The sequence below is a fragment of the Taeniopygia guttata genome, chromosome 1A (assembly GCF_048771995.1).
Source record: "Taeniopygia guttata chromosome 1A, bTaeGut7.mat, whole genome shotgun sequence".
NCBI classification, from domain to species: domain Eukaryota; kingdom Metazoa; phylum Chordata; class Aves; order Passeriformes; family Estrildidae; genus Taeniopygia; species Taeniopygia guttata.
In genome coordinates, this window is record NC_133025.1 from 68,692,511 (window position 1) to 68,707,495 (window position 14,985).

Here is a 14,985-nt window from a genome sequence, read left to right on the forward strand (position 1 = left end):
TACCAACACATTTTGGAGGTCACTCAGAAAAGCCTCAAGTAGCTCATGTAGATCCATTAAATTTCAGGCTGGTCATTTGTAACAGAAAACCAAGCAACTACAACAATTGTACCAATTTCCAAAATCATTAATTAAGATACTAGCATGCCAACTGCAACGTGCTATTTACACAGCAAGCTTAAACTGGCAGGACAGCTGTTAAGGCACCAAGGCGAGCCCAGGGACCCACATCTGCTTCAGATATGCACCTGAAGGGTGGTCACAAGGCTTGTAACCATCCTCTCCAGGAAACTCTCCCTCTTATCATGGGCCAGACCACAAACAAACCTTCAGCTCCACTCTTAGCTATAAGGATAAGGACATTAATATAGCTACAGCCCAGCATTCATGAAACTGGCAATGGCAGCTGCCAGTTTCACCAGCAACTCAAACTGCTTGAAGCAGCCTCAGAAATTCAGCAACAAAAGCTTAGAATTTTAGAACTTACATTGCTGCAAAGGGTAAATACCACAAAGAAGTATTTGCACATTACATCGCAAAACAAAACAAATAAACCCAGCCAGATAAAGGAAGATTGAAAAAGAAAGAAATGCAATACAAGAGGCAGTCCTAACTTCAGCATTTCAGCAGCACAGTGCAAAAAGAAACATCTTTGAAAAAGCAAATGGAAACTCACTTGCTAAGCAAGCTCTGCAGTGCTTTGTGAAGATGTTCCTTCAATTCCTGGGACACTTTCTCCCCCAGATGAGCAAGGCAGTCTTCTATTGAGCTCTCTGGATTGGCAGGGCTGAACACTGGGGAAGTGTGGCAGTCAAACCCTGTAGTGGTAAATGCTGAGAGAAGAAGGTACACAAAATAAAACAGATTCATGGAAGAACATCAACAGCCCCAGATTTCTTATCCCAGCAGCTTACACAGTTTACATAAGGGACAAAAAAATCACAACTCTGTAGTCAAAGCATGCAATGAACAAACCATAGTACAATTGTCCAAATACATTCTGAAAGTGCTACTTACAAGGCAGAGACGACTGAGATACATTTCACCACAAGCTCTTGTTTCACAATTGCATCCTAACCACAAGTTTGCTGAATATGCAGCTATTCTCCCATTTTAAGCTGATGCTAACCCTGATGGAGCAGCAGAAGAGCCTCTTTTCATAGTAAATTTGCCCACACACGGACATCTCTGCAGCAGTACTAGAGTATCATTTTTTAAAATATTATTTTGTTCATATAACCTTTCCCTTCTCAGTTTAAAACTTCTAAGAAAGCTTCATATGAAAGAACTTAAACAGCTCTAGAGTGTTTCTATTACAGATTTCTGATTTGCAACACACATGCAAAGCAAAGATGGGTTTAAAATCATTCCTTGCTGGGAGTCCTATAAAAGTCCACATGTACAGGTCAAAGCATATGACAAAAAATAAACCTGGTGGAAGGGAGAAATCTGATGGTTTAAGTCCACACTCCTTGACACATTAGCTCCCGAGGACTTCTGTCAACAAGTGCAGCAGCTTAAGGGCTGCTTACTTTTCATTATTTATAGTAGACTATTAAATGTCATCCAGTTGTTTGCTTTGGCCAGGCTCCGCCACTCCAAATGGTAACGTTTAACTATTTTACTCCATGTGGCAATGTGTACAAATCTTGTGAGGGGAGGAGGATAAAGAGATTCAAGGCATTCAAAAATCTCTTTAACTGGAGTACCTGTTACAAATTAACCACCATTACAGTGCATAGAGATTATGGATTGAAACGGGAAAATCTGAAGAGCACCTTCCAAGATTTCTTCATCAAGACGTTTTAGCTCCTCCTCGATTTCTATTTTAATCTTCTCCAAAGCCTCTTTCTCCAGAACATGTTGTGCCATAAGCTGTTGTTGAGTCCCTGAAAGAAATGAGAGAAATCATTCAAATGTTTTAATTTAATTTTTCAAACAAGGTAGATAATGGAACAAGGTATTGAAATATTAAGTACAAAGGAACTTGAGGTGGAATTTCAATTTCACACAGCAACAAGTATGATCCCTCCAGAGGATTTATTTCAGAAGTGTTATTACAGAAACCCAGAAACAGATAAATTTCCAGGCCTATTCAAGGTAGAACTGGTGATTTAAATAAAATTTTAAAAATAAAAAAATAAAGAAAAAGAAAAAAATAACTGTAAAGCTACAAACAGGATACATATGAACTTTAGAGGCAACATCTTCAATTTAAGACCAAAAGCAAACCAAGGCACATAAACAATCAACCATTACACCTAATACATTTATTATCAAACTACACCAAAATAAACCAGACTGACATAAGCTTGATTTTTAATAGCAAAATATAAAATTAATACTGGTGCCTGCAAAATCTACAATGTTCTTAGAGCAACAATGCAATGACATCAGTGAACCGTCCATCATTTCTTTGGCCATGAGGAGTCTACAGGCCACAATTTAACACTGGGTTCACAAGCAAGACTAGAGGCAAAGGACCTCACAATTGTCAGTAAGTTGCCAATTCTGCTCTCTTAACCAAGAAATTTAGGAGTTTGAAATGGCTACATACCCCCAGAAGTTCACATGCCATGGTTTGGGATCACAAATACATTTTCTATGTGCTGACTCTAGATATTGGTAACAAAAGTTGTTTCATCCATATCAGGGTTACACAGACTCTCAATCACCTTAATCATTATGCTGTACCAAGAGACACAAAACTGTTTCCAAACAAATCCAGGTATTCAGGACATCTGAATTTCTCACTCTTTCTGCACCTACACCCAGGGCCACAGGTCTACCTAGACATCCAGACAATGTTCTGCTCTACAGATACTCTTCACTCAGTTAAAGAAAACAAAAAGGGAAAAGATTTGTATCTGTAATGTTGGCATCATCTGACTCAATTTCCTCCTCATCACTTTCACTTCACATCCAGATCTTCAGGTAAGTCCTCTAACAGCCAGCAGAGCTTTCTGGCACATCTTTTTTCATTCCTGTTTTGAAGGCACTAAATCATAATTTGGTGGTCTTGTGAATGACAGCTTTGTGGCCTGTTTCCTTTGGTTTGTTTCACTTTAAAATGTTGTCTTGCCTTCCCTTTTCTTCCACAATGGACACATATAATCACTCAATTTCATAAAAGGGTGTGTGAAAACCATAAAAGCACTTATCACACACAGATGTGTAGTTAACTACACACTAGTGAAGTACACTGTGCATTTCCTGTATTTAAAAAGCCACTAGACAATAAGCTTCCGAGGGCTCCTACAATTGAAAAATACATTAAAAATCCACAATATCAACCCACTGAACATGTGTTAATGCTTAAAAACTCAGCAAGGATCCCTCTAAACCAATGTATGCTTAAGTCAGGATAAAATGTTTTCACTTATTTCTGTGACCAGTCAGTTTAATTCCATTTGACTTAACCACACATGTTCAGAATAACTTTACTTAGCTTCTTAAATCCCTTCCCAAGTAGCGTCTCTTTGCCAGTCTGAGTAATGAATTCCAGAGAGGAGCAAATTGTTCCTCTTTTTGGTTAATGCCCTGTCAGTCCCTGTCAGTCCCTTCTTTGAAGAACTGAACCACTGCTCCTGAGTCAAGTGCAGCAAGTGTGTGCAAGTGGCACCCCTTGTGTGAACCTGAGCTTTCCTCGTGTCTGGAAGGGACAGAGGAGCACCCATCCTCACAGGACTAATGTGACAATGATCACACATGACAAGCTGTCATACTGGATAAGAAGTCACCTGGAAAATGGAAGGAAGAGAAATTCCACTGCTGCCAGAGTACAAAAGAGCTGTTTAGATAATCAGCACTGCAGTCAATGGTTTCCATCTCGTAACACCCACAACTTTGCAGCAGCTGCTGATTCTGAGAGCACCTGACTATTCAGTCATGCCAAAACATCAAACCCCCACCCCTCCCAGAGCAGTGACTTTGCACTGCTTATTCCCCTCATAAAGAATGGATTTCAGCTTTCTGCATCTCCTGGATATTGACTGCTACCAACAAACACTGCACAAAGCAAAGGTCCTAAGTGAGGGGTATCTTTTTCTCAATTATCCAACTTCCAAGTCACAAGCAGGTAGAAGAAAACAGTAAAACCAGTTTATTTTAGATGAGAATATATTTTCATTATCAAAGATGCAAATGGTCACACCATTTCTCAGAAATGGTGTTTGTAAGAGCCATAAGCATTGAACGCTTTCCTGTGCTCAAGAAATGGTTCTGCCTCTTCTGGGCTTTTGGCAAACCAACTCTGCAAGGCCTCTTCCCAACCCAGAGGCACAACAAACCTCTGTTATGTGTTCTTACATAACCAAGTTAGTGCATTCTACTTTCTATTTATGGAATAAATGTTCACTTTGGCACAATTATGTTCCTGTTAAGATTTTGGGTTTCAGGTGTTTGGAAGTAACCTAAAAAGTAGAGGAAAATGTGTTCTGAAAGTCCATCAAGCACTGCATCAGGGAGCATCTGACTACTAAATAAATGTAATACTTCAGTAAAACTCCAGAAGCTCAGTAACAATACAAGACTAACCCATTTGCCAGGTTTGATCCCAGAAGGAGGAGGGATGGGAAGTCATTCATAAGAGCTAAAGAGTCTGCACATCTCATTCGACAGTGCTTGAGCCAAAATTTCAGCTAGCAAGGGAAAACAGCAACTATAAGGAGAGACTGAGAAGATGTTAATGCCTTTTTAGTTCAAGGGAATGAAGGATGATTGGAAAAGAAAGCCACTGATGTCACAGATTGCTCCTGACTTTTTTCTTTCATGCCTGTAATTTTAATTTAGCAGTATCTTCATTTTCAAGTTCTTCTACGTCTCTATCAACTTCTGTCCAGTTGACTTAAAAACTTATTTTCAGCATGACTGTAATATTTCTTTAACATCTCACATCTTTAAAACATTAAGTAAGACTCGAAAACTACTGTAAGGACTGAGAAGTGACAAAGATATACAAAATCTCTTTACAAATGTATTTATCTGTTTCCTTTAATGAAAAGTATATCTATTACACCAGCAAACTCCAGACCATGGACTGCCACACATAGATGTAGTCCTTGATTTCAGAAATGTTAAAAGAAGCTCTTTATAAACCATAAGAAGACTCAGCTTAAAAGAAACTGAAAAAATCGAAAATATCAAAATGAGACAAGATGTCACCAACTAGCACTACTTTTTTTTTTTTGTGGGCAGAGAGAAGGCTTAATCAAGTGGGAATTCACACCCCTAAAAGCTCCTTTTCCTTGCCTCAGTTCAGGAAATAGCTCCCTTATTACCATGAACTCAACTGCTCTGACCTACAATGTGAATCTTTACAGCCCAAACAGCCCCAAAACAACCTAAAAAACTCCGTTTCCTACAAGCCAACAGTAGGTACCTTGTGTGTGGGAAACCAGGAAAATTACTTGATCACTGACTACATACAGCACTTCATATGGTAATTTCAAAAAGACAATAAATGGTCAAAAGGACATTGTGCACCATAATTGGATTAAAGTACTAGGGATAGCATGCACCCCAGGGAAACTGTAAAACTGCCAAGACTTTGCTCACCTCTTGGCTAACCTATGTCACCATGCAGTAGTGGCACAGACTAAATCTTTCAGATGCTCTGTAAACTAAGGGATTATTTAAGATTTTTTACTCTGTCAAGAAAAACACAGAAAACCTAGTTTTCTTCACAGTTTGTTGTAGCCACAAGCTCATGGGATGGCGTCAAGCAATGGGGAAGTAGATTAAAATAGAGAAATACATTAAAAGTCACTCCCCAATAAAATATAAAGAAACATTTATAATACAAATACATTGAATCATAAAACCAAAGTACTTTGACTCACTTGAAAAGTTAGTAATACTAACAACTGCAGCAGAGTGGAAGCTTCAGTAATGAGAGTGACATCAGGGGGAAAAGTGTAGAGATGTTTTCCAGTACTTAATAATTATTTTCTGTGTCTGAACCAGTACTTATAGGTATGAAGAGTTCTGAAAAAATACAAAGCATCTCTCTCTGCAATCTAATGAACAGACAACTGAGCGCTTCCACATATTTTAAATATATGTACTCATCTGCTGCCTCAAACCATATTGACTTACACAGGTGATGCTACTCTATGTGTTTCATCAATTTATCTGATTTTTTCACCTACCTAAGAACCTACCAAGAAGTAACAGAATAGACTGCTAATGGATTTTGCTTTAAATAAACTGCAGTGACTGTTATGCAGAATCACTACTCAGAAAAAAACTAATAGGAAAAATCACTCAAAGCATTTGGCCAGTTAAATTTGCTGGATTTACCCCTGAAGACACTGAAATCCATTACAGAACACTACAGAGCTACAATGTTAAAAGATTGGCTTGCTCAGTAAAACTGTCTTTTCTTCAAGAGTCTGGCATACTATGGATGGCTCTGTCTTCAGTGCCTGTGCTGAAAATAAGATAGCAAAATTAAAATTTCCAAGTGCTCATCAGGTGTTGATTTAGATCAACCTTATTTGCTTGAAGCCAGAAGTGATTTTAGTGCTTGTAATTGAAGCAACAAAACCAAGACCAACCAAGAGACCCAAAAGGAAACACAGCAATGTAACTGTCTATGTCATTTCTCTGAATTTTCTATTCACTGAAGAAAGACCCTCCAAAAACCATCAGTCTTGCAAAGCACATTAGGGCTACAAACAATGAGAAGTTTTAACGGGAAACCTATTAACCCATCTAAAGTTTTATTCTTATCTCAGTTTTTGAAACAGAAAGACATACACCGGGAAAAAAACTAGTACAATATGCAGGGAAAGAGAAGCAGATGATGGTAACAGAGGCAGTTGTGGCAGAGATAATATAGTACCACTCCTAGTGCACTGTTTTTCCTCATCTCCCATGTCGGGTACACATGCAATGGAAAGGCAGAAGATCCTCCAGTGGGTGACACAAGGTGGCTGGAATTGGGATCCTGCGTTGAACTGCCCTCTAGAGGAGTCCCTCATTCTCAAGCAGACAAGGAGCTTAACTCCACCAGGGCAAGCTAAAACTTGTCTTCCTGCATACTCCCATTATACTGAAAATGATTCAGAAAACTTACCAGGAGTACAGTCTTATTTGGATCTAAGAAAAATAAATGAAGAGAAAGTACTGCAAACCTTAGTCAAGGCCTTGTATGAATGAAACAAAATACAGGAGTTTGTTCTGCAAGTGGAAAGGAAACAGGTAACAGGTGAAATTGCTGCTTCATTACCTCCCATGGAAGGTCTGTCAGCACCATAACCAAATCAAAGCAAAATAATATTAAGGACAGGTGTTTTTTATTGGAATCTTCTCCATTCACAAATCAGTGGTGTTCAGCCATAGTGTAGAAAGACTCCTGACCAGCATTTTGAAGTGCCACAGAAATCTACAATGGAAGGAACCTGGGATCACTCAAGGTGTTGCATCAACAACTGGTGATGGTGCTTGGAAAACAGACTGACAAGCAGGAAGAAATGCTGTGCTGGGCTGTTGTTACCCCTCCTGTGTCTGTCACCAAACCCAGAAGTCTCCTCCTCAAGATGGGATTCCAGACAGCAATAGTTCATTTTCATTTCCTGGCTTTCCCATCCCTCTTGTTCTACCCAGGTTTCTCAGCTCACACTCGGGACTGTAACACCCAGCTACATCTCCCAGCAGTGCATTAGGCAGGGCAGGAAATGGGCCATGCTCCACTCCTACGGGATTGCAGATTACAGCAAGCAGGCATCAGCCACATGCCAAACAACAAGGAGATACACCCTGGGAATACAAACTGCTCAACAGTCAATGGAGATGCACACAGCAGTCTGAAATAACCACACATAGCCCAGGAGTGCAGCTCAAACACTGCTTAATTACAAGCAAAGTGAGCAAAAGTAGGAGAAAGGATTTTTAAAATGTAGCTAGCAGACAAAAGAAACCTCTCAGAAGCATAGAAGGCAGAAAACCACCACCAGGAAAAGAGAGTTAAGAAAGAATGAAACAAATCCTGAAGCAGAAGGATATAGCATTTGCTTAGTTCAATACAGCCTGAAGTCCATTCAAAGCATTACAAAACAGAATGAGAAGCAAGTTGGCAAATTAAAAGTAATGCAAAATTATTTAATCCAGAGGCTTTTGTGGTCACTGTCTGGTTTGGGGAATGAGGTGGGGAAAATGTAGAAAGATTTCCTCTTTAGAAGTTGTAAAGTATGATTGCTTTAGCGCATTTTAGTAGCAAATCCAACTACACACTGCTGTGACACAAGCTAACATATCTTAATATCTGAGAAGTCCTCTTAAGTCACTACAAAATTTTCATTTAAGAATGTGTAGCTTCCTCTTTAGAAAGTTTAAATATACCTCTGTAGTTCAGATTAGAAGCTTAGAGCTTCCAGTAATGAGAATCAACTGATTCTGAAAATGAAAGGTTTCACCTCAATTTGCAAATACTTCAAAGGTAACCACAGCCAAATAATTTTTTAAAAGCTTTAAGACTAGCATTTTCTTCTCTAAATCTTCTATTTATAGAACAAAGCCCTTCCACATTGAGCCTTTAAATGTACTCAACACAATTCCAATTACAGCCCAGTTATAAATGGGTGGGATGTTTAGAATGACATATTATTGCTAAAATAAGTAAAATTTTCAATAAAGGGTTTTATGAAACAGCTAAGGTGCCTCTCCTTTCATGGACCACAGGTGCAGTCAAAGTGGAAGTAGCAAACATACCTTAAATGCATGAAGGTTAATTTTATGAATTACATATACTAACATTAATTTAATGAATTATATATAATATAATCAGCATATGCTATGTGAATTAACACCAAACTGAAAAGCAGTTCTGTCATAACCTTGTTGCAGTCTTTTCTTTTCAGGAATTTCTCACTTGATGACAGGTAAGTTCAGTAAATGACAGCATATGCATTCTTAAATGATTGTTCAAAGAAAACAAAGATTCTGAAGACTGTCTCTTTCTGGTTTGGAGTTTTTTTAAGTCTCCTTTCATCAGAGTAAGTTCTGAATCACAGAACTAGTAGTGACAAAAACATCATTAAGAAGTGACAAGTCACCCAGGCTTGAGTGACAAACAACATTGCTTAAGAGCTTGCCATCACAAAATAAAGAACAGTTTTACCTCCTAGGTTTATGTGAAATGCACTCTACCAAACTTCTTTTATTCTGCCTTCTATTTATTGATTTAACCTCTTATCCATAAACCTGTCCTGGATGAAACATCTGACTCCGCAGTCCTTGACTTCTCATAAATAAATAAATATATAAATAAACAGAAGTAGCACAGGCCACATCTCTGTACCAGCACTGAGTGACAACAACAGGAGCCTCAATGTAATAGGGCAAAACTATTTAGCACAGGAGATTGCTCAAGACACCACTCAGTTTATGCCAGTAAACATCACCTCACCCCTGCTTACTTCCACTTGTGTCCCAAAAAAATAGCAAGCATGGGCTGAAATTCTCATGCTGGCTTAACAAAGGTAATAAATATCCATCCCCTTTAGCCCCAAGACAGTGACCAAAACCACTTACTTGCTTCCAAAACACCAGTGAGCCCTGGCATAGCTCAAATTAAAACAGTAATCTACACACAAACAGCTTTGTTTCCATCAGCATCTCTCATCTTTCAATCGAAATGTATTCATTTTTCACTGAATAAACCACGAGATTCATGACACCGAACGTCAGGCTCACACTCTGCATCCCTGCAGAAACACCCCAAGATGTAATTGCAAATCCAGCTGCACATGTAAATGCTAGAGATGAACATGCAAATATTACCTTGAGCTGGAGGAGGAGGAGGATGCTCCTGTGGCTTGTCCTGTGCTAAAAGGCCCAGGTAGCTGAGCACTACGTATTTGGTTTCATAGTGAAATCCTACAGGCACGGCAGTAGCGGACGCCATCGGGGTGGCTGTGCTGCGTGGGGCACGTCGGCTGCGCTCTGGGGAGCCAGGAAGGCTGTCAGGGAACAGCAAAGGGTTTTGTTTGTTGGTTTGTAAGGCTGCAACAGGTCGTGAACCCACATAACAAGGAATTATGTAACAATCCTGAAGCAATGGCCAGGTTTTTGCCCTGATATCATATGCGTTTTTATTTTAATAAGAACCATGCAGAGTAAAGCCCAAACTGTGCCTCAGTGCAGCTCCCTGCCTGCTGCCAGCAGTGGCATTTCTCACTCCTGCCTGCCACGGTCACACTCCCCTGGAAGCAAAACAAGCAGTCCCACAGCTGGTGTCATCCTCCCAACGCCTCCCATCTCAACCACACACAAAATGTTCATGTTCTGACAGTCTGAACATTTCCTTAACCACAACACATGGTGAAAAGACAGGTTCTGAGGAGTCTCCCTTTCCCAAAGCCTCCCCTGAGTATTTTTTCTGCTTTCTCAGATTTGCTACTGTGCTGCTCAAAAATTGTAATGCAGAAAAAGTGACCAAAATTGCCTCAAATTAATTTTACTGTTCCAACAGCAACGGAAAACATACAGTCAACAGAGTAAATTCCACATTACATTCCACATTCATTGCAGGGATTGGAAGAACAGGTGGTTGTTTGTCCTGGATTTCTCACCCAGACATTATTAAGTATAAACCAGAAATCCACACCTAACAGCAACATCTGGCCAAAGAACTCCTCCCTGTTTCACTCTAATTGTTTTGTTGCTTTTTTGAAATATCCAAATAAGACCTGCAGGAAAAACTAAACTAGAGAGAAATTGAAAACAACATGGTAAAAAGTAAAATCTCAAACAACAACATGGAAGTGGGGAAAAAGACATGGAAAAGATTAAAAGGATGCTTGAGATTAACATGTTTTAGCTCTTTTTGTTTGGCGAAGTCTGGATAACTACTTCCAACACCCTGTCAACTTAATGGATCAAATAATACTACCCAGGGGTTTCTTCAAGTTAAGTTCTCCAGGACTTCAAAGAGTAATTCCCAAACAAGCAGTAGCCCATTCTTGGCCACCAGAATGGATGTGTAAATGAAAAGCACACAAGGAAGTTTGTGCTGCAGAACAGCTACTGAACAGGCACTGAAAGAGCCAGATAATTTAGTAATGTGAGACTGCAGTTACATTTAGAAGAAGGTTTTTTATCAAGTTAAAAGTTTAAAGCAGTTAGAATGAGGAAAATGCTATATACGAGAAAGAGAAATTGGACCCTCTCAAGAGCTATGGATTGCACTAGAAATGCCTTGGGACTAAAAGAAAGAATCAGGCTCCAAAACCAAAGAACAATCTGCAAATGAAGCCTCAAGGTTAAAAAATAATAATAATAAACTGAGAAAGCAAAAGAAAAGCACTTGCCAGTCTAGCTGTTCAGGATGACTGGGTTAACTTCTAATCCCTCCTCCCTGAGAAGGAATTCAGATTAACTGCAGTTGCACACTGGTTACTGAGGATAAACAGAACCAGAACTGTGCTGTGGCATGGTTACTTTGGGAGTAGATAGCTTGGCAAAAAAACATTTACCACCAAAGTAAAAGCTGCAAAAGGAAAAAAAACTGGTGTAAAATTGGCCGACTAGTCTCTTTAGAAACTCTAGTTTCTGAAATTCATTCAGTACTGAAACCAAAAAATGGCTCTCTGATGAAGGCCATACTATGACAGTCCTTGAGCCTCTTCCATAATTGAGATTTTCATAGAGCAAGAGGATCTGGAAAAAAAAGTAACTGCTCTGAAGACTCTAGGACCCTTTAACAATAGATGTGCTCTTCAGACCACATGCACTCACCACATCACATGTTCACATCACCAGGTGTGAAAGGTGACAATCCCCAAAAAGCAAAAGCTCCCCAGCATGTTCCAGTTCTGGTTTGTTCAGTAGAGATCCACAGCCCTGAAATCAAAATGCTTCTTGCAATGCCTACATAGTGAATGGGAGCCCTTCCAGAACCTGAACTGGTCTCTCCTGAAAAAATCCAGAAACTGTGCTGTGGACCAAAGAACAAGTCTGGATATATAATAGAGATTATTCCTTAAAATATAATTTCAAATCAATGTGGAAATGAAATAAAAAGTTGATCAAAACAAGCATGATATCCAAAGCAGCACAGTGCAACAGGGAGGCCTAATTCACAAAAATTGCAGCTCAGCACTTCTGAGGGGAGGAGGGGAAATAAAAAAAACAGAGAGAGAGCGAGAATGAGACCACTGCTTATTTAAATAGTGGCAAATGTTTCCCTGGGGAAAGAATGATTAAGAAAAAAATTACCTTGGTGGATATATTTTGAGAGGCAGTTTTATAATGAAATGAGAAAGGAGACTTAAGAACTTGAATGGAACAAATCTTCAAATTCACATAAAAGAGTGTCATAAGTGGAAGTGCACTTCAGAATCACTGGTATTCCTTTGAGAGAAGCCCACAGCACAGTAACTGAATGACTCATTTAGGATTGCGAATGATCGGTTTTGTTTACAAAGACAAACACAGAAATATTGACTCAGATACTGTAAATATCCCAGAAAAGGCCATTTTTCAGGAATGAGGGGGATTGAAAAAGGACACACAGCTTGAGAGACCAGATAGAGGAAAAAGAGCTGAATGGAAGAGAGTCCAGAAAGTGTTTAAGACGATAAACTTGTACAGGCGATGCAGTGGAGCAGAGGAAACAAGTCATTACACAGAATCCCCAAGTCTCGAAGCCAGGGCAAGAGGGCTGCTTCTGGTTTAACAGGTTCTCTGAAGGAATACTGTCCTTAAAAAACTACAGAGATCAACATTATTACCAACTCCTCCCTACAAAAAAAAAAAAGCCTTTCCCACTTCCTGCACCTTTGGGGGATAGAAGGCTATACCTGTTGAAGCTTACTTAGCTTGTCACTCCTCCGGCCCTGCTGTCACTTGTTTCATGTGGGCTTGAGCTGCTCAAGCGACCCGAGAGCAGGAGTTGCAGCAGGACTGACATTTCCCCATCTGTCACGTCCTAATCCACGGCGGAGTTATAAATTGGATAATGGGCAGCACAAGCCTACCAATGAATACAGCGAATATAATCCCCAGCGATGAGGCCAGCTGTGTTTCAGTCCCTATCTGTGAAACCCTACTGTGCATCAAGAGGTGTTTACTGTGCGTCATTCAAGCCCCAAAATGCAACATCACTGCTCTACTGCCCAGAGCAGTTCAGCTGGTTTTTAATCAACAAAACCGTAGGCGATCACTGTCACCTATGGATTTCAGAAACAGCAGCGCTGCCAGGGCTTTTTCCAAACAGCAGCAGCACAGCCCTCAGCTTCCACTCCAAAAGAGAGTCTTTCCAGAGCTGGATGCATTCCCCACCTAGAGCCCAGGCCTCACTCACCAGCTACAAACCCAGTCACTGTGCAAGCCTTTGTGGCAGAATTATTGCTGCTGCTGAATTATTGCAACGCACACACGGCCTCAGCCAGAGAGCATGGGTGGGCACAGGGGCAACACCACGGCAGCACTGCAGCTCAGATCGTTTTTAGGGCCACCTGATATGGATATGCTCACGGTTTGAGTCGTCTTCCTGACATCAATCTCTGCAACAGGCAGCCACTCCCAGCTCAGCTGCATCTACAGCCTCGGGTTTGCACGGTGCCCTTTACCAAACCTACCGAATTTCAAGGAGTTGCAGGTCTACAGAGCCACACCCCGTATCAAAACGATGGAAAATATTCACACACTCAGCAGCTGTACCAGAAGACTTGTGTGGGGATTTTGGGTGAGACTTGCATGTGTGGACTAGTTAAACCTTGCAGCACTTTGTCTCTGAAAACATTTCTCATAACAGGCAGGACTATCCAAAGCATCCAGCTGTGATCAACTTGGGAGATAAATTCTCCGGAGTACTTTTCCAACTGTGTATGAGGGTATGCTAAGAGATTGTTTATCATAAACTGAAAACTGATCAGTTCAAACATGTCAGTTCCTACTGAAAATGAATCAATACTGCAGCCACTACTCATCCTCTGGCGGCACTTAACGGATAGAAATACTGGAAAACATTAATTAATTCATCTGGACAGTGGCTGTAGCTGACCTTTGACAGAAATGCAATTAAGTGAGCATTCTAGGCAAACGGGGTGATTTCTCTTCTAGGAAGAAAAACAAAAGCTGCATGCGTTATCTACTACACAGGCCCTCAATCTTTCGCAGCTTCAAACCACCTTGCCACAACATTAAATTTTGACAAACACCGCTTTCATTAACGAGCTTTCATTCACCTTCTGTCTCAGTTGTCTTGGGTTTGAGAAGCCGAAACGAAGCAGTTCCAAGTTTCAGCGGCGCCGGCGGGAGCGCGGCGTGAAGCCCTCAGTTACTACGGCGATGAATGAGATATTTATACCCGCCATGAGTCACCGCCGGGGCCGCGCGGGACTCGCCGCTGCAGCGGGGGAGCCGCCGGGAGCCCGGCACGGCCCCCTCGGCCCCGCTGCCCGCCGGGTCCGGGGCTGTCCCGGGGCTGTCCCGGGGCTGTCCCGGGGCTGTCCCGGGTCTGTCCCGGGGCTGTCCCGGGCGCAGCGGGGTCCGCGCGTCCTTCTGCCGCGCCGGGGCGGCAGCGCCACCGGCCGCCAGGGGGCGCGCCTGCCCCCGCCGCGCCCCCGCCGAAACGCGCGCGCCCGCCTGCCCCCCCCAACCAATAAACGGGGGGGGGACGGGAGCGCGCGGCGCCGCCGGTCCTCACTCCCCACCCCAACCACCCTTAAATGAACAAGCAAACACAGACAGAAAGGGAAATAAATAAATAAACAAAACAAACCAACCGGCCCGCCCGCTCCCACGCCCGTTTCCTCACCTGCGGGCGCGCAGCGGGGAGGAACCGGAGATGGAGCGGCCGCAGCTCCCGGGTCGTTCCCGCCGGGGGCGGTGAGGGGGGGAAAGGGGGGGGGGGCAGGCGGGCGGGCGCGCGCCTGGTGCGCGGGCTCTGCCCTAATTCGCCGCCGCCGCCGCCGCCATGATGGAGGGGGGCGGGCGCAGGAGCGCGCGGGGCGCGGCGCGGCGCGTGCCGCGCGTCAC

At 42.0% G+C, this 14,985-nt stretch overlaps 1 protein-coding gene across 5 annotated transcripts in view; it reads right to left on the minus strand.

Annotated features, from left to right (window-relative positions):
* BCL2L13 (BCL2 like 13) overlaps positions 1-14,979 on the minus strand; it is a 37,746-nt gene extending 22,767 nt beyond the window's left edge. The window contains exons 1-4 of one of the 5 annotated variants that reach the window (XM_030263618.4): positions 14,765-14,932; positions 9,784-9,962; positions 1,779-1,889; positions 677-833 (exon numbers count right to left, since the gene is read on the minus strand). In XM_030263618.4, coding sequence (XP_030119478.4) covers positions 677-833; positions 1,779-1,889; positions 9,784-9,907 — 392 coding nt within the window. In that variant the 5' untranslated portion in view covers positions 9,908-9,962; positions 14,765-14,932. Of the gene's footprint in view, positions 1-676; positions 834-1,709; positions 1,890-6,300; positions 6,338-9,783; positions 9,963-14,192; positions 14,293-14,764 lie in introns of those variants that run through there. The other 4 variants (XM_072923836.1, XM_030263621.4, XM_072923837.1 and 1 more) reach the window with 4 other exon arrangements.
* Between the last annotated feature and the right edge of the window lie 6 nt (positions 14,980-14,985).